The 25,224-nt window shown below is 35.6% G+C and overlaps 2 protein-coding genes across 2 annotated transcripts in view; one reads left to right on the top strand and one right to left on the bottom strand.

Moving 5' to 3' along the window:
* LOC138317329 (RNA-binding protein 42-like) overlaps window positions 1-24,053 on the bottom strand; it is a 28,230-nt gene extending 4,177 nt beyond the window's left edge. Inside the window, exons 1-4 of the mRNA XM_069258916.1 lie at window positions 23,870-24,053; window positions 19,836-20,011; window positions 18,404-19,120; window positions 17,716-17,910 (exon numbers count right to left, since the gene is read on the bottom strand). Coding sequence (XP_069115017.1) covers window positions 17,716-17,910; window positions 18,404-19,120; window positions 19,836-20,011; window positions 23,870-23,940 — 1,159 coding nt within the window. The 5' untranslated portion in view covers window positions 23,941-24,053. The remainder of the gene's footprint in view (window positions 1-17,715; window positions 17,911-18,403; window positions 19,121-19,835; window positions 20,012-23,869) is intronic.
* LOC138319870 (uncharacterized) lies at window positions 5,424-10,717 on the top strand. Its single transcript, XM_069262994.1, has 4 exons — window positions 5,424-5,607; window positions 8,639-8,881; window positions 9,523-9,624; window positions 9,913-10,717. The coding sequence occupies exons 2-4, from the start codon at window positions 8,644-8,646 to the stop codon at window positions 9,969-9,971; spliced, it is 399 nt and encodes a 132-aa protein (XP_069119095.1). The 5' UTR covers window positions 5,424-5,607; window positions 8,639-8,643; the 3' UTR covers window positions 9,972-10,717.
* Window positions 24,054-25,224: the final 1,171 nt, after the last annotated feature.

Below are 25,224 nucleotides of genomic sequence, written 5' to 3'. Positions count from 1 at the left end.
TTTTATATAGATTGTCATACATGTACAACCATCGGTGATACACAGTATAAACTCAATTTTATATAGATTGTCATACATGTACAACCATCGGGGATACACAGTATAAACTCAATTTTATATAGATTGTCATACATGTACAACCATCGGTGATACACAGTATAAACTCAATTTTATATAGATTGTCATACATGTACAACCATCGGGGATACACAGTATAAACTCAATTTTTATATAGATTGTCATACATGTACAACCATCGGTGATACACAGTATAAACTCAATTTTATATAGATTGTCATACATGTACAACCATCGGGGATACACAGTATAAACTCAATTTTATATAGATTGTCATACATGTACAACCATCGGTGATACACAGTATAAACTCAATTTTATATAGATTGTCATACATGTACAACCATCGGGGATACACAGTATAAAACTCAATTTTATATAGATTGTCATACATGTACAACCATCGGGGATACACAGTATAAACTCAATTTTATATAGATTGTCATACATGTACAACCATCGGGGATACACAGTATAAACTCAATTTTATATAGATTGTCATACATGTACAACCATCGGGGATACACAGTATAAACTCAATTTTATATAGATTGTCATACATGTACAACCATCGGTGATACACAGTATAAACTCAATTTTATATAGATTGTCATACATGTACAACCATCGGGGATACACAGTATAAACTCAATTTTATATAGATTGTCATACATGTACAACCATCGGGGATACACAGTATAAACTCAATTTTATATAGATTGTCATACATGTACAACCATCGGGGATACACAGTATAAACTCAATTTTATATAGATTGTCATACATGTACAACCATCGGTGATACACAGTATAAACTCAATTTTATATAGATTGTCATACATGTACAACCATCGGGGATACACAGTATAAACTCAATTTTATATATAGATTGTCATACATGTACTATACCACCGGGGATACACAGTATAAACTCAATTTTATAAAGATTGTCATACATGTAAAACCATCGGGGATACACAGTATAAACTCAATTTTATATAGATTGTCATACATGTACAACCATCGGGGATACACAGTATAAACTCAATTTTATATAGATTGTCATACATGTACAACCATCGGGGATACACAGTATAAACTCAATTTTATATAGATTGTCATACATGTACAACCATCGGGGATACACAGTATAAACTCAATTTTATATAGATTGTCATACATGTACAACCATCGGGGATACACAGTATAAACTCAATTTTATATAGATTGTCATACATGTACAACCATCGGTGATACACAGTATAAACTCAATTTTATATAGATTGTCATACATGTACAACCATCGGGGATACACAGTATAAAACTCAATTTTATATAGATTGTCATACATGTACAACTCGGATACACGTATAATCAATTTTATAGATTGTCATACATGTACAACCATCGGGGATACACAGTATAAACTCAATTTTATATAGATTGTCATACATGTACAACCATCGGGGATACACAGTATAAACTCAATTTTATATAGATTGTCATACATGTACAACCATCGGGGATACACAGTATAAACTCAATTTTATATAGATTGTCATACATGTACAACCATCGGTGATACACAGTATAAACTCAATTTTATATAGATTGTCATACATGTACAACCATCGGGGATACACAGTATAAACTCAATTTTATATAGATTGTCATACATGTACAACCATCGGGGATACACAGTATAAACTCAATTTTATATAGATTGTCATACATGTACAACCATCGGGGATACACAGTATAAACTCAATTTTATATAGATTGTCATACATGTACAACCATCGGTGATACACAGTATAAACTCAATTTTATATAGATTGTCATACATGTACAACCATCGGTGATACACAGTATAAACTCAATTTTATATAGATTGTCATACATGTACAACCATCGGGGATACACAGTATAAACTCAATTTTATATAGATTGTCATACATGTACAACCATCGGGGATACACAGTATAAACTCAATTTTATATAGATTGTCATACATGTACAACCATCGGGGATACACAGTATAAACTCAATTTTATATAGATTGTCATACATGTACAACCATCGGGGATACACAGTATAAACTCAATTTTATATAGATTATTTCACCGACCGACTATACCACCGGGGATACACAGTATAAACTCAATTTTATAAAGATTGTCATACATGTAAAACCATCGGGGATACACAGTATAAACTCAATTTTATATAGATTGTCATACATGTACAACCATCGGGGATACACAGTATAAACTCAATTTTATATAGATTGTCATACATTTAAAACCGTCGGGGATACACAGTATAAACTCAACTTTATATAGATTGCGATACATGTACAACATATGCAAGTAACTTTCGATTGCCTGAATTTAAGCGTATGAGGTGCATGACTCCTGACCTTTTCACGTCCGTGACAGGATCGAAGTACAGCTCGATGGAATGAATGATTTAATCACTATATCCTGCGATCATCCCGACGTATAGTGCTACCTCAAAGGAGATCCCAAAACAACATAGCACTCGATTCAACAAGCATCATTGTGATATGATTATATCGGAGTATCGTTCGAGAGGATGGTAAATTTAATACAATGTCTAATAAATCTTTTGGTTGACAACTCCGTATCATGCTCCATAGAAGGACTAGTGTAGACCCACTACCCAAGGGAACTTGTTAGATTCACGCGGTTATTCAACTTGCACTTTGATTAGTCTTTATATAAAACAAAATGATATGTCCTGTTGGCCACACAGCTATAACCAACAACTAAATACACAGGAACAGTATGCCATACCAATGTTAATGGAACTGTGGACAACGTGACGAAGCTGTTCTGCCAGCGACAAGCAACTTAATGTCTAGTTAACGAAATATTTATATACCTCGGTCGATGAAACTGATCGTTAGGTGATCATTCATGTATTTACTAGAGTAAACGAACATTAACAGACATACTTTTGGTGATGATGTATGCAGGCATTGCTATATGGTTCTGGATTTGTTAGAATTCCTATCTACGGGGTCTATAATAATTCTATCGCGTGGGTGGTAAACATATAAGTTGATTTGCCATTTCAAGAGACAGTTCTCATTCAGATTATTAAGCTGAACAATAGAAAACTACAAAAATAACACCACAGTAAAAGTCGTTTAAGAGGCAAATCATTTTTTCCTTAGATTTCAATGTACTCCTTATTGTCCCGTTATATATACTAGTAGTCCACCAGTTAATATTCTAAAGTCCTCATTGATAAAGAGTTACAAAACATGTAAGACCATTCGATAGGATGAAATAACAGCATTTATTCCAGTACATTATATATGGTGGTATCAAACCAAAAGTCATGGAAAAAGAAAATGGTCGTAATAACAGTACCACAAAGGGCGAATCATATTAGACGATCTGATATTATCTAATTATCCGGTTAAACGTGATGTTGATGTTTTAAGTCGCAGTCTTCTTACATTGAAATGAGATTTGGAAAATTAGTCTTAGTCCTATACCTAGTTATGTACTAGGAAAAGCATTCAAAGATCATGATCAAGTGTTATGAAAGTTGAATTCATATTTCTTCATTAAATTTTCTTTAAATCAGTTGTGACAGTGGTCAACGGGACAATGATCATATCTGAAAGTGGCCAACAGTGATATTGGTCACTCTGACAGTGGACAAGAGTGACAATGGTCATGCCTGACAGTGGTCAACGACGATATTGGTCACTCTGACAGTGGACAAGAGTGACAATGGTCATGCCTGACAGTGGTCAACGACGACAATGGTCACGTCTGACAGTTTGCTAAGGGGAGTGGTCAACGGTGAAAATGGTCACGTCTGACTGTAATCAAGTGACAATGACCACGTATTACAGTGGTCAACGGTGACAATGATCACGTCTGAGAGTGGTCAACAGTGACGATGGTCACGTCTGACAGTGGTCAACAGTTATATTGGTCACGACTGACAGTGGTCAACAGTTACAATGGTCACGTCTGACAGTGGTCAACAGTTATATTGGTCACGTCTGGCAATGGTCAACAGTTATATTGGTCACGTCTGACAGTGGTCAACAGTTATATTGGTCACATTTAACAGTGACCAACAGTGACAATGGCCACATCTGACAGTGGTCAACAGTGACAATGATCAAGTCTGACAGTGGTCAACAGTGACAATGATCAAGTCTGACAGTGGTCAACAGTGATATTGGTCACGTATGACAGTGGTCAACAGTGACAATGATCAAGTCTGACAGTGGTCAACAGTGACAATGATCAAGTCTGACAGTGGTCAACAGTGATATCGGTCACGTCTGACAGCGGTCAACAGTGACGATGGTCACGTCTAACAGTGGTCATCAGTGATATTGGTCACGTCTGACAGTGGTCAACAGTGACAATGATCAAGTCTGACAGTGGTCAACAGTGATATTGGTCACGTATGACTGTGGTCAACAGTGACAATGATCAAGTCTGACAGTGGTCAACAGTGATATTGGTCACGTCTGACAGCGGTCAACAGTGACGATGGTCACGTCTAACAGTGGTCATCAGTGATATTGGTCACGTCTGACAGTGGTCAACAATGACAATTGTCACGTCTGTGAGTGGTCAACACTGATAATGGTCACGTGACATTGATTTTTTTGCCGCAGAAATATGATGTAGACGACGACGTTTTTCCCTTCCCGTAAATTAGCGTTTGTGGTTGTGTCAAGACGAACAACTCAAATGCAGGTATTCCGAATTTGCATATTACAGAGTTATCTGCACTTGCGGGTAGGTATTGATTGTGACGTCATGTGTTTGGGAGCGTAACGTTAAACGTTTCGGAGAAAACTACGTGAATTGCACTCACAAAATAATGACGTAACAATAAATACCTACCCGCAAGGGGAGTAACTGTAATGTGCAAAGACGAAATACTTCTATACTGTCAATATTGCAAAATCAAAATCAAATTCAAGACGTGAAATAATTAATTAAGACACATCTTTAAAAGATCTTAGAATAAAACTTCTGAATCGTATTTTACACCCTGATCGATTTATTCTTCAAAGAACTGCTATTAAAGTCATATACAATTAAATCCTTTAGCTAACTTCCTATATAGTGAATATTTCTTCATCAAAGCACCTAAAACAAAACATCTCATTCATAGCAAAATAATTTATTTGTCTAATCATTTATTTCAGAAATAACGATGTATTAAAAAGTCAGCCATAAGAAATGTACCCCGATAGAGGTGCGATCATTATTAAGCAGTGTCAGTAAAAGCTATATAAATCATACACCACACTCACATCCCAGATTAGTTCTATCAGTGAGGCTGAGGAGTACTATCGAAGGTAGGCAAGCTTACTTCACTAATGGATTGACATAGTTGAGAGTGTGAATTGGCGCGCGGTGACTCAGAATTAACGGAACATACCGAACTTAGTACTACATCCGCATTAGGTTATACAACTTGGACCCATTTCAAGGTTTTAGAACTACTTAAACAATCAAGGTAAGTCATCTTTAGGTTTGTTTGTTTTAACATTCGATAAAAACGACACAATTCAAATCATTAACTATATATTATACCATATCTTAGTTCCGAGACAGTAAATCATACATGTATTGGTATTTATCGCCTAATAACCCCCAATAAAACTAGTTATTCAGACTTAAAATCCTCAATTGAATTGACTGTCTTACGGTAAGAATGTTAATCGACTACCCTATATAAATATGCATTGCTAATAAAAGTTACAATTGAAATTGCATTTAAATTGTGTAACGGAATAGGTCAAGGGTACGTCGAATTAAAATGATTTCTGTTCTAATTATGGATTGTCAAAAGGTGTTCACGTTCATCGAGTAATCAGCAACGTATGCCTAAGTTTTTAAATATTCAATAATCAGCGATTATATAATTAATTGAACATGTAGTAATTGATCACTAAAAGATTTATAGGATGAATTGAAAAGGGGTTTTTATTCAAGGCAAACTACGCCGTTTCAAATGTAGCTGATGCCGTTTAAACTTTTGAAAGACTCACGTAAAATCACTGGTGAAACCAAATCACAATATATATGAAGTTATAAATTCTCATCAATATTGCTCCCTTTTCCATATTCTGAACATACTGGCCGATGATAGATACTTTTTTTCTAACCGAAGCCCTACACAAATATTCATATACATGTATACCGTTAGCAGTGAAATGAAACGTTACATTATATTTTGTACTCTCATTCCTTCCCATTGATTTGACGGAGTCAATCACATTGTCGTACACGTAGTATTTGGTCCAAACAAAGGGGAAGAGGACCACTGAAAATTACATATTGATGGGTGGTTATTTTAGTGACATATAATTTTTGTCATATTTAAAATCGAGGTTTGTAATAGTTTAAGGAAGTGCACACGTTATGGTATCAGAAGAATATGTCATTCCCCGTCTAAGACAAGTCCCATACATTGTCTATATAACTCATTCTATCACAATATGATATTAAAGGTAATCTCTAATTTTATCTATGTAACTTTTCTATCCCAATTAGTGATAATCATTGAAGGGTGCTTCCGAAGTATTCAACAAACTCATACATCAGCACAATATGTCACACTGTCACAATGCAAGTTAATGATTATCTTTTTCTCTTCTTAGTTACTTCAATCAATCAAAACAAACTTATCGATTATTAGAAAGAAGATTACAAAACAAGACAGAAAATCTCCTCCATTGATATTATGTATAAAGCATTCCCATATATAGACCATAATGCTAACACATCATGTTTGTGGTCGTGTGTGACTTGCATCCGTACGAAGGGATTGGCAGAATCGTTTGGACATTTACAGCGGTCTAAAACTAGAAGCATTTGAAAGATTGGCAGCGATAAAGCCATTGAATTACCGAGATGACGACACAATTATAGCTTAGTTACATTCTATTACTTTTAACTCGGAAATATGATACCAGCTATTAGGAAGTAACGATAAAACCGACTAAACCAAAAAATGTCGACCAACTAAATGTTTTAATGTCATTTATATAAAATCCTTCTATTAGTCTTTGATATATTTTGTATGAAATTAAGTGAATTTGCATTATACCACCATAAAGTATGATTAATTAATTCAGAAGAGCTACATCGATAGACGTTCTCGTACATTGTAGGATGTTGGATCATGGACAATTTGTATTTGAAGGTTTGTTTTTAATTATAATTTGTAGCTGGTTTACTTCTCATACGCAGTTCTACGCAGTGCACTGATACATATACATCACTAAGACACCTAAGTTCATTCAAATACACATCAATAGCCTTATTAAAACACAACTCGGATTATAGAAAAAAGACTTAATTTCCAAAAGTTACAGATTTTTAACGTTTGCTCTATTGTATTGAAATTAAGATTGTAAGCGTGATTGTAAGCTTTATTTCTAGTCGGATATCACCTGTTGTTGATGAAAAAGGTCAGCGTTGTCAAAGAGGTATGGTCACTTCCGCCTGCCACGACCTAGGCCGCACACAGTTAGCGCGAGCTAAAATACATCACAGTTAAATTGTCACATCTCGTACATGTATAATGGATCTCCCATGTCCAAAATACATGTAGATTGCCACTAGTAGTATATTTCTTTGTTATACACAGCAGATTTATTCTTTAATTCTTTAAATAGACAGTGATCGCTGCGAACATTAAAATGTATCAACAATTACAATTACCTTTCCACACTGACTACCTTGGTGACGTGACACAATGTATACGACATATGGGGAAAAGTTCATCATAAGGACATTTTTTCCAATTATTTTTTATTATCTTCAGTTGTGATTTTATTTATTTAATATCACGTGTAATTCAAATATCTACTTGATATGAAAAAAAGTGATTCATGTTGCTTGTCAAAATAAAAATAACAGTCAGAGCTTGGAGTGATTCGAACCAGCACACGATGCAACGTCTCAACCATCTTAGCTACACAGACCTAAAACTACGTTTTGTACTGACATCAATTTATACATACTCTCGATGACATTGAATTAAAAAAATCATCAAATACGTTTTTCTCATTTGTTGGTACGGGGACCAATTTTTGGGAAAAGGATTAAAGTTGTATTTTACTACTCCGAATAAAATGAGCCATAGTAAAAGCTGGTTCTCTGATGTTAAAAGTCGATTTTTATAAGGAGGAAACACCCACCAAAAGTCACAAATCGCATGATGATACAATTTGTAGTCATTTGGTAAATTGTCTACTGTAATTTACAAACTAATTTTTCCCAAATAATATCATTTATATATCAGATATGAAGTATATATATATTCAGAAACTTTATATTTTGATATTTATTTTTGGATTTTGAAAACGGCCACCTTTAGGTCGAAACGAGTCGATAAGCGCCATACCTCTTTACATACTAGTAGCTATCTATACGTCAAAATAACAACTAAATCTGACTTCGATAAATTCCCTAGAAAAGTTGTTTGGTAGCACTCTTCGTCTTTTATCTCTATCTATGTGAATTTCCATGTATTGCAGACACTATGCGGGATAATATGTGCCTGTTTCTTTTGGTGCTGGTGGTGGGATTCACGTACATTAAAGCAGCCGTGCCACAACAGAAACGACATGGGATGTTTGGGCTATGCCGGGGGTGGGGAGCAGGTTGTTCCTTTACGTACCGACAACAGAATAGGACACCTTCAAAGTTGCCGAGCCCAAAATCATCGCCTAGTTCAAGAAATGCAAGATACAACGTTCCTTCTTTTATATTCACATCCGGTGCGTTTTGCTTGCTTCTCATTTTTAGTATACTTCCTGCTGATATCCCTTGTCTTACAAACCTAAGACACATTATTTCGAGTGCAAATTACTTTCACGAATTTCACAATCAGAATTAACTGGCGAAGTTTTTCTCTGTGAATAGATAATAAACTACCTACTGAGTGTACAAATGCAAATGTAATATTGAAAGCTAGTGTGGTATAGTCTAATTTAAATTCGCGGAAGATTAATTTTCGCGATATTATTTTGAAACGAATATCTGGAAAATAAGAAACCCCGAAAGGAAGTGGGTTTATAGTAATTAACCAAAAACAGTTTCACAACTGGTACGTACTTCTCGGTTTTCACCACATGTGTTGTAAACCTGTACTAGTAAAACAAATCTGAGATAGTTAGGTTAATAACTTGTCATCAGTTATTGTTCTATAATAAATCGTGCAGTCGGCCGCCAACAAGTTCCATTATCGTTTTACCTAAGGATTTTCTTTAATTTCATTGTGTTTTAATATCTACTACGATAGCTAGTGTTTTAGTGCTATATTTCATTTAGTAAATTTTCGGTTAAAGTTCTGTAATAAATCGGACCGACAGCCACCAAAACGCTTAAGTATCATCATAAATACTTTTAAAAACCACAGGTACTTCCTGGAATCCTATAGGGAAGAGATCAGCATGGTTTACAGACATCCCATACCTACGGAGTCCACTAATTTCCCTTCTAGCACTGAAGAAGCCAAAAGGTAACCCGATATTCAATCCCTCTACATTATCAACAAACGACTGTCGTCGTTACGTCTTTCTTCCAATTATCTGTCGCAAAAACAATTGCTGACTTCTGTCTGCTTACTTTATAAAACTTTAAATGCGCTGAATACTGTAGGTAATAAACTACATTTAACTAGAACTTGCATGCGTACCCCTTATTGTTTCCTGCAAACTTACTAGTTTTGTTTTTGTTTATACATGTATGATTAAGAACTACCTAATATACATGTATATACCTGTCACTTTTTCAATTTATTTTACAGATAACAAACATTACGCTGAGATGTTTCCGTTAGTGTTCCGACATAACCAGGTTCGCTGACAAAACAGCGGGAATGAATCACCAAATGACTGGATACGCCATTTTGACAGTGATAAAATTTGACTGAATTGTAGGGAATTGTAGCTGTCACTCAGATATTTAGTCGTGTCTATTCTACTACGGTTTTGTTGTTTAACTCTGATGTCTTTAATATATTTGTATACGCCACCCTATCCGTGTTTTCATCAACCTCTTGTTGTCACCTCGCAATGGGTTTTAAAAATAAGATAGATAATTGAAGTCAGCATTCTTAGAAAAAGTTATGATTACCTAAACATTTTTAGTTTTAAAATCGTTTGAAATACAAGCATGTACCTCAAATTTCTGCTCCTGAAATCACTGTTTACATCTTAGATCAGGGTCACAAATTCTACATTTGGACTACTTTTATACCGCTCCAAATACGCTTTGTTTAGATTAGCTTAATAGCTATATAACCTTCCTATGTCAACATGTACAATTTGTTATGCGAATTTGATATGTATAACCCAATCTTATGGAAAATCGCCAATATATATCGAAACAGGCAAATACAATCACTAGAAATCCTTGCTTTACGAAAATAAAAACAGCAACTGTGATTAGTTTCGTGAGGGTGATGACTTGAACCTTTTAAGTGTTGACAGACCTCTTTGAACGAGATGAAAAGTCTATCAGATAAGTATAGTTCCTATTGATATCACACTGAGGACAAACATTCTGTAGTACATCTCTCTGAAATAAAATTTGCATTTTTAGTAATTTTCTGAATAGGTTTTATCCTTTCTTTGATGTCATCAATTCCAAGATGGGATTACAATCAATATATGGTAAATGTTTTTGCAGAATGCCAGAGAGACGCCGACAATTGATCGGTATCACTCCGATCACATATACCTTTGATTTGTATCACTCCGATCACAGATAACTTTGATGATGGTCACTGCTCTTCTTTACTGTTCCATTAATGTTTAAACCTTTGGTAACAAGGGGCTAAACACATTTATTCTTATACTTAACAATTTAGTCAAAAGTTATTATTGATTTTCTTAGTTTTTTTCTCTCTCATTATAAAACAAAATGTAACTAAGGACTAATCAGAAGCTATCGTATAGCTTGCTATTTTAACCAAGGACCAATCAGAAGCTATCGTAAAGCTTGTTATTTTAACCAAGGACCAATCAGAAGCTATCGAATAGCCTGTTATTTTAACCAAGAACCAATCAGAAGCTAGCATATAGCTTGTTATTTTAACCAAGGACCAATAAGAAGCTATCATATAGCCTGTTATTTTAAGCAAGCACCAATCAGAAGCTATCATATAGCCTGTTATTTTAAGCAAGCACCAATCAGAAGCTATCGTATAGCTTGTTTAATTTTAACCAAAGGCCAATCGTTATCAGAAGCTATCATATAGCTTGTTATTTTAACCAAGGACCTTCCTGTCTTTTGATTGGGCGATATTTTAAACTTTGACCCGATGCATTTTTTCCATTGTCATGTCACAAAGTGTTAACGTCATTAATAGTCGAATGACGTCATGTTGCTGTACTCAGATCGCTGTTTGCTGAAAAAGCCGCTCTTGGAAACAGATGTGTAACAGAGTCGGATTCTTTTGTTTTTCGCTTCAAAATTCATAATTGTCTTTTGAAGTGCATCTTGCCGCACGATGACCCTGGAGTGATTTCGATAGAATTAACGTACCTATCTATAGACTGGACTTGAACTTGGTTACAATGGTTTGATGATTATTTGGCGGAAAGTATATCTCACCTTGCCATAAACATGTCTGAATAAAGTTCGACAACAATAGGTTTATTGTTCAAGTACCTATAGAAAATTTAGATTCAAAAATACGTTCAGTAAGTAAGAATGCTTGATAAAAATGATTTGTCTTATTAATACATAAGTCATGCAATTAAGATTTTTGAATATTAATTAGTGCCTGTTTGCTTATGATGATATCACTATACCTTATTTGCGTATGTTGGCAAATAGCGTTATCATATTTTGGCCTTCCTGTAGATGATTTAATTGTGGAAGAAACAGGTTACACAACTTGTGGTTGTTGGATATGGAATTTATTCTAGACTCATAAGTTATTTTTAAAAAGTTTAAAAAAAAACTCACTCATGTGGCATGAATTCCATATCCAACAGCCACTCTTTGTGTATCCTCTATATACATAGCAGTGTCCTTATAAAGCCAGTTAACAAAAATTTTAAATAATTTAAAAAAACCCAAAAGGCCCATGGGCCTTAACGGTCATCTGACTTATGGCACAAAACAACAAAGTCACAGTATAAAGTAGTGGTTAGCAATTAATATAAACAATACAAGGAACTCCTTTGTTGAATATGTACGTTTCTGAAATAGGTAAAGGTCATTTGTTGAACAAACTTGGTAGCCCTTCATCCATATATGGTTGTAACCCATTCAAGGATTAAGGAGGAGTAAGATTTTAAAGCCAAATTTCAGCAAAGCTCCCATTTTGGACCCCCGCCGTTTCATCCCCATCCCTTGCAACCCCTGATCAATTTTCGTTGAGATCAGAGATCGAAACCTGAAAATGGGAAGTGGGCCAGGGGCCATCTTGGAATACCAAATTCTTTAAGAATATGTTTGCATGTTGTTCGCCATCCCTTAAAACCCCTATAGACCCATTTTCAGTGAGATCGGAGACCAAAACCTGAAAACATGAAGTGGGCCAGTGGCCATCTTGGATTACCAAAATCTTTATATAAAATAAGATTGTCCTTCCCTAATGATGTTTTACACCAAATATGGAAAAACCCACTGAAGGGTTAAGGGGAGTAGGATTTTAAAGCCAAATTTCATTGAAGTTCCCCCTTCTGAGCCCCACCCCTCTGTCCCCAGGGGTCAGACCTAACTCGTTCATATAAAATATGATTGCCTTTCCCAAATGATGTTTCACACCAAATATGGATGAAATCCACTCAAGAGCTAATTATATAAGGAGGAGTAGGATTTAAAAATTCCCTTGAAGCTAAAATTAAGAAAATTTCCCCTTTTGGGATCCGACCCCATCAGTCCCTAGGGGTCAAGGAAGCTCATTTACAAAAAATATGATTGCCCTTTGCCAATGATATTTCACACCAAATATGGATGAAATCCACTCGAGGGTTAAGGAGGAGTAGGATTTTAAAACTAAAATTAGAAAATTCATTTACTTTTTGGGGCCCCATTCCTCAGCCCCTAGGGGTAGGTGCAGGCTCATTTATAAAAAATATGATTGCCCTTTCCCAACAATGTTTCAAACCAAATTTGGTTGCCAACCATCCAAGGATGAAGGAGGAGTAGGATTTTAAAGCTTAAATTAAGTTCATTTCCCCTTTTGGGGCCCCACCACTCAGCCCCTAGGGGTCTGAGCAGGCTCATTTATATGAAATATAATTGCCCTTTCCCAACAATGTTTCAAACCAAATATGGTTGTCATCCATCCGAGGATGAAGTAGTAGTAGGATTTTTAAGCTAAAATTAAGTTCATTTCCCCTTTTGGGGCCCCATCACTCAGCCCCTAGGGGTCTGAGCAGGCTCATTTATATGAAATATAATTGCCCTTTCCCAACAATGTTTCAAACCAAATATGGTTGTCATCCATCCGAGGATGAAGTAGTAGTAGGATTTTTAAGCTAAAATTAAGAATATTTGCCCTTTTGGGGCCCCGCCCCTCAGCCCCTAGGGGTTGGACCAATCTCATTTATGTAAAAAATTATTGTCTTTCCCCAATGATGTTTCATACCAAATATGGATGCAATATACATATGTATCTAAGGATGAAGGAGGAGTAGGATTTTTAAGCTAAAATTAAGAATATTACCCTTTTTGGGCCCCCAACCCTCAGCCCCTAGGGGTCGGAGCAGGTTCATTTATATAAAATATGATTGTCCCTCCCCAATGATGTTTCACACCAAATATGGATGAAATCCACTCAAGAGCTAAGGAGGAGTAGGATTTTAAAGCTTAAATGAAGAAAATTTGCCCTTTTGGGGGCCCGCCCCTCAGCCCCTAGGGGTCGGACCTATCTCATTTATATACAAAATAATTGTCCCTCCCCAATGATGTTTCACACCAAATATGGATGTAATCCACTCAAGGGTTAAGGAGGAGTAGGCTTTTGTATAAATAGTCTTATGCACGACGCAAGGCGGACGGCTGACGGCGCACGGCGGACGGCGCACAACGACGGACAAAACATGATGACAATATAGGTCATCCTGACCTTTGGTCAGATGACCTAAGAAATATTTAAATAACTTCTAAAGATTTTTAGAAGAATATTAACTCATGTAAATAGTATCGGCTATACGGTATATATGTGATAAGAAGAATTATCCTTTAGGCCATCAAATGAAATTTGAGAAGAAAGATGTGTCAGTACTACTAAAGGCAACAAACTTCAAATGTCAAAACCAAATATCACCCTCGAATATTTAGGCAATTGCTCCCAAAATGTAATATGCACAACTTGAGGGGAACCTACAAAATTAGGCAATTTTGGGAAGATCCCTTTAATTTTTTTCATCTGCCACTGATGACACATACCACTGAACTATTGTTTTCTCTAAAATGTAAGTGAAGTTACGCTTGCAACCACAAAAGGTCACAACTAATACCTACAAGTAAGAGCAGATAACTCTGTTATATAAATTTATTCATCTTGTGTTAAATCTAAGCTTTTTGCCATTGCTTTATTTTTATTATAATTTATCAATTAATATATAATATTTATTTTGGGACGACATCAATTGTGACATGAAAACATTCCAAGATCTGTTTCATGAATTGTTTCTTAGGATAAAAAAATCTCATGTATATGCCAATATTAAATAAAAAGCATCTCTTTCAAACCTTATTCTGTAAGCATACACTTTTTAATGACCATCTGCAGCTTCAGGAAATTTTTTTGTCAGTGTTATTATAATCAGGTTTACTTGTTTGATATTGAATTTGAGTCTGAATTTGAAAAATTAAGATACCAGGCTAGATAAGTGCATTAATAGTGAATAGAATTAATCGGTTCTCTGCTCAGTCATGGTAAAAAGATCATTCAAAGCCACAGGCATAAATGTATGATACCTAATAAACATTAATTACAACATGGAAAATTTGCACTGTAGTTTTATTCATAGTGAATGTTTAGATAAAAACATATCTGCAGAACTCACTTAACAATTACTAATAAAAATATTAAATGGACAATTCAGTCTAAAAGTACATTAAAATTTGAACATATTTCGGAAACAAACCATTTCTAATAGAAATAAGATAAGTTTGTTTTACTGTGATATGCCAGAAAAGCCCACTGTAGTGAAACGTATGTGAAATGTTCAAACTCGCTTACTGTCCGCCATTATACATAGTGGTCGAATGTCTTGTATGCTGAACCTGGCCCTTGCCAGTGTAAAGAAATTTTTGTTCTAGAACTACTCAAATCACTCTTACAGTAGTGTGCTTACATTATTTGATGCATGTTCTTGTCTAAAAATAATTTCATCAACTCCTCAGTGGTTATGTATTGCATTCGTTTAATGTACGTGACTTTAGCTCGGGGTATAGGTATAGCGTACATGTTGATCAACGATTTGGAATTTCAACATTATCAGTCAAAATACTTAACAATGTCGTGAAATTTGTCAATATTTGTTGTTATATGTTTCAAAAGGAATGTAAAACGTTATATTTATGTCATATTTTCCTTCGTGGTTATGTAACAGAATTTACATCACGGAATTGTCCCTTTAAATAAATTGAAGACCACAAATTGGCTTCATGGTCTACCATATATACTGATTTCATTGCACTGTAGAAATAAGTACATATAAATAATGATTTATTTCTAACTTTTATTTGAAAGACTATTTATGGTTTGGACCCTTTTTGGCCCCCAAGTCCGTCAGGTTTTCAAAACTGTTATATCGTATTTAAATTGTTGGATTTAACATGATTAGTACATCCCTAATTTAGTTGTGAAAATAGTTCTCTAATTTTAGCCATTTCAGTTGCCAAGGTAACCACTCGAAATATGCTTAAATTATGAAAAAGTTTTGACAATTTTTCCCATTTTTGCTAAGATTTTGTTCTAGAATTATTCCATGCATTCTTACTTAGAGCGCATCGTTGAACAGACTTTAAATTTTTCCTAAAATGTATTGGAAGTTCATACATATTCTCCGTAAATATTAAGTTTGTTCAAGGATGGGCTCTATAGTTTCATAGACAAAAACTTAGCAAAAAATGGCAAGAATTGTCCAAATTTCCACATTTTCATAATTTATGCATATTTTGGATAGTTAACCATGGCAACAACAGCTGCAAAATTAGAAAACAGTCTTACAGTTGAATCAGTGATGTACGAAATATTTCAAATACAACACTGAATAACACTTTTGAAAATTTTATGGATTTCGGGGCCAAAAAGAGGCCAAGAACATTATTTCACATATAATTCTAATAAAGGAAAAAAGAAAACCAGGCAATCACATGAATAGCAAAGTCTTCCCAAGAGAAAAGTTAACTGGGATTCCAGCGGGATTTGACAATTCTGGTTGGGTAAATCGGGATTTCACATAACCGGGGTTCCGGCTGTTCACAGAAGAGTTACTCCTCATTCTTGGAACTCTTTTAATTGGAACTTTTTTGTGTCTGGGTAGTTCAAAATTAAGGTAGGAGACCACAGAAGAGAGCCCGGCCCTGGTCTTTATTTTTCTTAAGTGGCATGCCCTTGTTTTGAACAATTCATAAAAAAATTAAAATCAAATTTAATTTGAATTGGTACATTCACTGTAATGTTTCTTTAATAGAAATGACCACAACCTTGAGGCATGATCTTTCTTTCAACGATGAAAATGCAAAGTCATTTATTCATAAATAAGTTACAATTAGGCAATGAGGGCAATAATAACAAGTTTTACTTAAATTTTATAATATTTTGCTTGTGTGTAGTATTATTAAGTTATCATAATTATGAAAAGAACAAAGCTTGTACATAATAAGTGTAACTCAAAATTCAATTTTTACATTTCCATCTATTTTTGCTATATAACCCTCAATTACCAACTGGGAAATCGTTTACACTTATGTTAACAAATTTGGTTGTCCGGCAAAAATTAATAAATACATGTGAATACTGACTGACGCAAGAAGTGTTAATGCGCATCGGATTTGGCTTATATTGTTTCTTCTGTATTTTTAATTCTTCAATTAAATAATTTAAATGTACTATGAATGTCTTAAATTACATTTCAGAAAATAAACTATTTGAGAAATATTGCATCAATAAAATGAAGAAGATAGTGTTATTGTTTGGAACTTTATTATGTGAACTTTCTGAACTTGACAACATTTCCTGCCAAATTGAAGCCATCTGTGTTCCAGGATTCCATCAATTGGTTGACTGTTACATCAATCATAAAATGTTGAAAAAAACAAGAATGCAAAATTATTTATGATAAATATTGCAAAAGATAGGATCCACTTGAAAGTTTCCCTAGGATCTCACCAGGATTTTGTCCTGGGATCCTGGCGTGATTGATTTTACTGTTCATTCTGACAAGATTCGCTCAATTTTGCAGGTCGTGTCAATGAGGTACACTGCAATAAGCATGTACTAGTAGTGATGTACTTATGCGTTTGAAGAGTATTGTAGTTTGTTTGATGCATGTGCCAGTCAATCACGACAGGGTCCCGGTCATATTTTCTCTCGGGATGATAAATAATGCATGATAATATAAAAGGGACTTACCATTCATCTCTCTCATTGCCCGGACAAAGTCTGTTGGATCTGTAAAGCTGACAAAGCCATATCCCTTGGTCTTATTAGAGCGCTTGTCTCGTACAACTTTGGCCTTCTGAAAGGTTGGATATTTACTGAAGGCCCGAGCCAAACATTCGTCTGTCACCTCGTTACCAAGGTCACCACAGAATATTCTGAAGTCGTCTGTAAGACAATGTGGAATCAATATGAGAACCAATTACACAAGTAATAGTAAGATAAACGAAATCAAAATCTTTTATTATATACCTATTGTTCTTGTATAATTGTAAATGGCTGGGTTAATTTGATAAATATGTTGGCATTTTGAAGCCTAAGGATATATTGTTCAAATACAGAAGAGCTAGTTCCCATTTATTTCAAAATGCATTGATACACAGGATACATTGTTCAAATACAGAAGAGCTAGTTCCCTTTTATTTCAAAATGCATTGATACACAGTGTTAATGTATTACACAAGATAATGAAATAGTATTATGCTTTTAACATATAACCATGATATTTGTGCATTTAGAAAATCATGTACATAGTTCATCGTGATGTTTTTTTCACCAACATGTACATATTACCTGCAGCTGGTATACAAACACAAGACAAAAAGGCCGCCTGATGGTAGATACTAGGAGTATATAAAATAAAACCTGAGATGTACTTTACCTGGATCCCAGTCATCAAGAGAAGCATCCTCCCAGGTATCACCAGCAGCTGTTCGAATGAACTTTTTCTTTTTATCTTTTTTTGCCTTTTTCCCACCAATTCCTGAGTCATCTGCATCAGCCTCCATTAGATCACAGTCATCTTCAGTGGTGTAGGATGAGGCTCCGAGATCTGGTGGAATGGTAGTTGTCACACTTGGACCTCCTTTATCGCCCTTATCCTTGGTGTTTGTCTCTGAGGTAGGTTCTACTACAGGTGCAGCTGCAGCTGCTACTTTTGGCTTCTTTATTTTTCCAGTTTTTGGATGAAGCCTGACTGGGGCTGCTGAATAGACAACTTTTGGTTTCTCAATTACAGTTTCCTGTCTAGTAGATTCTGTCATCATTGGGCCTGCAGGACCATGGCCAGATGGACCCCCTGGTGGCATCATATGGGGATTCATGCCCATTGGATGTGGGGGTCCATTATACGGACCTCCGTGATATGGACCTGGATGATATGGACCTGGACCTGGGCCAAAATTTCTAGGTCCCATGTATGGTCTGTTCATCCCGTGCATAGGTCTGGGAGGGGGAGGAGGGGGTGTCCAGTTTCTGATCTGTGGCGGGACGAAAGAGAGCGATGGAGGAGGAGGCGGAGGAGCCATCGTGGGAACCTCTCCAGATGGTTTGTTACTCGCCAGTAGAGACGGGGGAGGGGGTGGTGGCGCAGACAATACTGAAATAAATACAACAAGGTTTAGAATTTGTTTTTTCATAGTATTTCTTTTTACCAATTGCTATAAAGATATTTAATTATTGTCATTCCAAGACTTATCTAATGTCCCAGATGAAAATTGTTGTATTATAATGGGTTAGAGTTGTGAAAAACACTTCCAAAAGCTTGAACTCATCAAAAGTGGAAATACACAACTTAGGGGGAAAAGTGGAAATACACAACTTACGGGAAAAAGTGGAAATGCACAACTTACGGGAAAAAGTGGAAATGCACAACTTTGGGGGAAAAGTGGAAATACAAAACTTTGGGGGAAAAGTGGCAATACACAACTTAGGAAAAAAGTGGAAATATACAACTTAGGGAAAAAAGTGGAAATACACAACTTAGGGAAAAAGGTGGAAATACACAACTTAAGGAAAAAAGTGGAAAACACAACTTAGGGAAATACACAACTAAGGGAAAAAAGTGGAAATACACGACTTAGGATAAAAGGTGGAAATACATGACTTAGGGGAAAAAGGAAGATTAAGTTTTTAAAATCTGTCAGAGAAAAAAGAGAAAACAGCGTCTGACAAACTGGGACTTTTAAGAAATGTTGCACAACTCACTTAAAGGTAGACAAAATACATACAATTCACATCAGTAGAAGCCATTTTATATTACATATAATTGTACATTTGTATATGACTCCTGATAGACAAGTTTGTTGCGTTACCTGAGGCAGGAATGTCTGCCTCCTTACTAGGGACAGCTTCTGTAGCTTCATATTCGTCCGAGTCTTCGTGACCTGTGATCCGAGCCTGAACCTTGTGGTAGGTATTCGCTCCTATGATCATACGATGAGCAGCAATAACACCTTTCCCGTCAGGGGTGAAGATTTCCTGCTCGAAACTGAAATACAAGAACCATAATTAAATGTACTTCATGGGATTAAAAAACATATAAAATACAGTTTGGAGAAAATTAGTCACCTCTTAAGTGAGAGATTGATTTCTATTTGCAATATCTAGTTATACATGTTCATGTTGTGCAGCTTAAACTGATACATACCTTGAGCTTTAAGCACTGTGTAATTTGTTTGCCTGTTGTGATTTGCTGTTTACAAGTAATTATAAAACATCAGAAACTTTTCAAAAATCAGTTATCTTTATCAGCATAATTCACCAGATGATGTGATATCGTTGGAGGCCTCACGTTCGTGAGGGCCCGAAGTTCGTGAATTTCACGTCATGCTTAATGCTGTGTTAATATGTCATGACTGACGTCATTCACTAGTGACACTGGATATTATTTTTAGAACACATATGATTGTAGTAACAATTCCTTTGAATATATGAGTAAAAACGTGTTATCTATTACATAAACCAGATATAAGTCCCCAGGGGTCAGAGCCATAACTTATACAAACTCAGTTCCCCTTCTCAAACTCTGAACAAACTTGGTAGCTCTTTATCCAAGCATGTTGCAGGCCCAATTTGAGTATCCCGGGCCTTTTGGTTCTTGAGAAGAAGCTTAAGTCGTTTGAAGATTTAAGCCTATTTGACCCCTGTGACCTTGAATGAAGGTCAAGGTTATCTATTTGAACAAACTTTGTAGCCCTTCATCCCACTATGTCACAGGCCTAATATCAGGTCTCTAGGCCTCGTAGTTATTCTTAAGAAGTTGTATAAAGATTATAGCCTATTTGACACCTGTGACCTTGAATGAAGGTCAAGGTCATTCACTTGAGCTAATTTGGTAGTCTTTCATCCAAGCATGCTGCAGATCTAATATGAGCATTCTAGACCTTTCGGTTCTTGAGAAGAAGTTGATTAATTATAAAGATTTCAGTCTTTTTGACCCATGTGACCTTGAATGATGGTCAAGGTCATTTATGTGAACAAACTTAATAGCCCTTCATCCCAGCATGCTGCAGACCCAATATGTGTATCCTGGGTCTTTCTGTTCTTGTGAAGAAGTTGTTAAAAGATTTTGCCTATTTGACTCCTATGACCTTGAATGACTGTCAAGGTCATTTATTTGAACAAACTTGATAACCCTTCATCAAAGCATGTCACAGGCCCAATATCAGGTCTCTAGGCCTCTTAGTTATTCACAAGAAGTTGTTTAAAGGATTTTTAGCCTATTTGATCCCTTTGACCTGAAATGAAGGTCAAGGTCATTCATTTGAACAAACTTGGTTGCCCTGCATCCCAGCATGCTACAAGCCCAATATTAGTACCCTGGACATTTCGGTTATTGAGATGAAATCGTTTGAATGAAAAGTTAACGCACGGCGCACAGCAGACGTGGCACGACGACGGATGGTGCATGATGACAATTGGTCATCCTGACCCTTCGGGTCAGATGACCTAAACAGAAAATAAAGCATAATGTAAATATAGGATAAACATCACACTTTCAAATAAAGATAATAATGATATAATGATATTGTAGACTAATTTTGCACCACAAGTCATAAACGTCCCTACAATTTGTTCTCGGCATGGCATGGTTTAGCAGAAGTTCTTTTAAAATAAGTAAATCATGAGCGAAGGCATGTAAAGTATGTGCAAGAACCTGTTCCATGATATTTAGAGATAACCATGATTATTATACAGGGATCTAGCTCTGATTTGTTACCGTTTATGGGTAAATTTCCCCTCAAGAATGAATTCCCCTCTGGCCTGAAATTCCCCTGAAGATTTAAAAATTCACCACTTGAAGCTAAACTAGAAATATGTCTGTTAGATATTAAGTGGCTGTGCTGGCTAACTACTTCCTAAAAGCTTAATTTCCAGAACAAAATGCATCTACATGTATAAGGCTCCTGCGGTGAGATATTTTGCATGTACAAGCCTGTAACACCTAATTTATAAATAACCCGCAGGTATAATATATACTCACAAGCCTATGAAATCATCCTCGGCAACAGGTATACGTACGTAGCACTATCGCTCATTATCCTTGGGAGACGGTTTATGTCCTTGATATAAATAATATCCTTTAAATTACGCCATCAGAACTATAAATGTGAAATTACTTTGAACTTTGTTAATTGTGTTCTTTATTACATAGAAGTTTATTTGTTATCTTATTGATATTGATTCGATAGACATGTTTCGCTGTTCAAAATAGTGGTCCACTACAGCACTGTCCAGTCTCTGTGCACGTGGTGACTTACCTATGTCATGCTTGAATGCCTTTCTTGGTACATCAGATCTAGAGCTCAGTCACCCAGACTGATATTGTATAATGTGTTTTTTATTCTGTCTCTCTTACGCAAGGCTGGCTGGATAAATATTCATTAGAACCGAAGCAAATGCAGTCTATGGTCACTGGGGTTAGTCAGCGATAGTACAACGTATATGTATTAGGACCTAGGATGATGTGAAATAAATCAAATATAATCTGCTGAGTAATACTGTAGATGTATTTGGCCAGTACTAAAAGTTGTCCATTTTGTCTCTTTCTTTTATTGACTACATAAACCTGATTCGCATTGCATTGTTCCGGAGGTTTCCAAAGTCGATCAGATACTTAGAATATCTTGACCGATGCAAGAGTTTGTATGAATGAATGTGTTTGGAACTGTTTAATGTCACTGTTGTAATTTACAGAAGAACATCGCTGACAGGTATCTCTAATTTTTGAAAGGTTGGTGTCACTAAATCACAGCAAAGTCTATTAAACGGTATATGAAAGTGACTTCCGGTATCACGTGCACAGTTGGAACCTGCGCATAGCGGATGTACACAGACTCCACACCCGACAAGGAAAACAATAGGGCGAGAGTACGCTTGCCCTAAAAATGACCGCTTTTGTAACACAATTTCCCCTGTGACTTATTTTTCATGAATCTTTTTAGACTTTTGTTTGCAAATTTCTTCATATTTATCATACAGCCACTGCACATTTATGATAAACTCAAATTTCTCATTATTGAGCTTAAAATCCTGCTTTACTAAATCTAAAAATAAAATTAATTGTTTTGCAGTACTTTTTTGTCAAATTGAATATAATTTTGGACCAAAATAAGAAGATTCAAATTCCCATTTATTTCGCCAAACTTTTCCCCTATTTTGAAAAAGGGTAGTATAAAACTAGAATGTTTATATTGACCTATAAAGCCGTTGTGTCGATTACTGTGGCATTACCTCACGTTCCGGTATGTGATTTTGCACATGTACCTCAAATGCCCAGTGTTACACTTGCAAACTGTCTGAGGGAGTTCGGCTCACCGACTTTGTTGCTAAGCATCGGGGGCTAACCGACTTCAGGGCTATACGTCTGGGGGCTAAATCGACTTCGCTGCTAAACACCGGGGGCTAAACGACTTCAGGGCTATACATCTGGGGGCTAACTGACTTCAAACTTCAGAGCTATACATCCGGGGGCTAAATCGACTTCAGGCTAAACGTCAGGGGACTAAACCAACTTTGGTGCTACTTATAAACTACCACCCAGTCTACAGTAGTGTATTGCGTACGTACAACTTAGCGTATATCCATCCTTATCAACGGACATTTCATTCGCATTCAGATCGCCTTATGAACGGTTCCGTATATCTTACGTGAAACTATTACTAGCACAAATAGCTACATGTAGATATATTTTAGGCCACAACACAGAGTCAGAGAAAACGTTCACTAAACGCAACACAAAGATGTGGGTTTTTTCCACCGAAGGAAATCACTTAGAAGCTACATGCATAGTTTTTTCCAGCGATCCCTTTACATAATCATGCCGACAGTTGTTATAAGCTCTTACCGGTTCATTTCCGCCTCCATTTCTTTTAATTTTTGATCTGTTAACATCTGCATGGCCATTTTGTCGTCCATCTTGTCGGCGTCTCTATCGCACAGACGCTTGCAGTGGTATAATAATATACAAGGCGTATAGCCGTAGGTTATATCCGGATTCACAGCTTGTGACTAGTGCAACGGGAAGAGTTAATACAGCCTGCTGGGAGGGTCTCTACACATTGCAATCTAATTTTAGACCAAGGGCTGAAACAAAGTAGCTACATATATAAACAAAGTAGCTACATATATATGTGTTACCTTCTTAGACTCGTATTATTGAAACAATTTGGTATCTCTGGAAAATTATTATCTTGGTGTGAAAAACAATCAAAAGTGTAATTAACAGTTCTTCTTCTGAGACACATACTATTAAGGCAGGTGTACCTCAAGTTCAATCCTAGGTCCACTCTTCTTTCTTGTTTATATTATATATAATGATATAAAGAAAGATATCAATTGTAAAATTAAAATGTTTGCTGATGACACTGCCTTGTATATAACAGTTGATAATCTTACATTTGCGATTGATACCATTAATGATGACCTTTTAAAGACACATGCATGGGCAAACCAATGGTTAGTAAGTTCTAATCCAGAAAAAAACCTAGAATCACCATTAATAAATGCAGGTGTAAGGTTCAAACAACATATAGACACTACGACCCCATAATTATGAATAATACTAATGTATCAAATCAAGGATTGATAAGTGTCTCATATACGTCCTTGATCAAATGTAAAATCCTACAAACATTGAGGAATTGTCCTAAATGAGGACGGTACATGGAAAAATCACGTAGATCATATCTCCAAGGATATAGATCTGTCCTAAGAAGTTAAAATATACTCTAGATAGGAACTTTCTCCAAACTATATATTTTTTATTTATAAGACCGATCCTAGAATATTCTGATTTTGTTTGTGACAACCTACCAAATTATATATATGCCAAAATTTAGAAAATATACAATTGAAGGCAGCAAGAATAATAACAGGTGCCACTAAATTATCAAGTATAAGACTATTCATATAAAGTTTTAGGTTGGGAAAAATTATCTAAAAGAAGAGAAAATCATAAAAATTTTGCAGTTCCAAAAAATGTGTTATGGGAAAACTCCAGATTATCTATCACGTCTAATTCCAAATAAGGTATCAGAAGCTCATATGTATAATACTAGACATTCAGACAATTTACAGCTACTTAATTGCAAAACACAATTTTATAAAGATTCTTTTTAAATTCTTCAATTAAGCAATGGAATGCATTACCAGTAGAAATTCGTGAAAATCCGTCCATTGGCATAATTAAACGCTTTTTGC

Source organism: Argopecten irradians, chromosome 3, assembly GCF_041381155.1.
Source record: "Argopecten irradians isolate NY chromosome 3, Ai_NY, whole genome shotgun sequence".
NCBI classification, from domain to species: Eukaryota; Metazoa; Mollusca; class Bivalvia; order Pectinida; family Pectinidae; genus Argopecten; species Argopecten irradians.
This window is presented reverse-complemented; position numbering and strand designations above follow the sequence as displayed.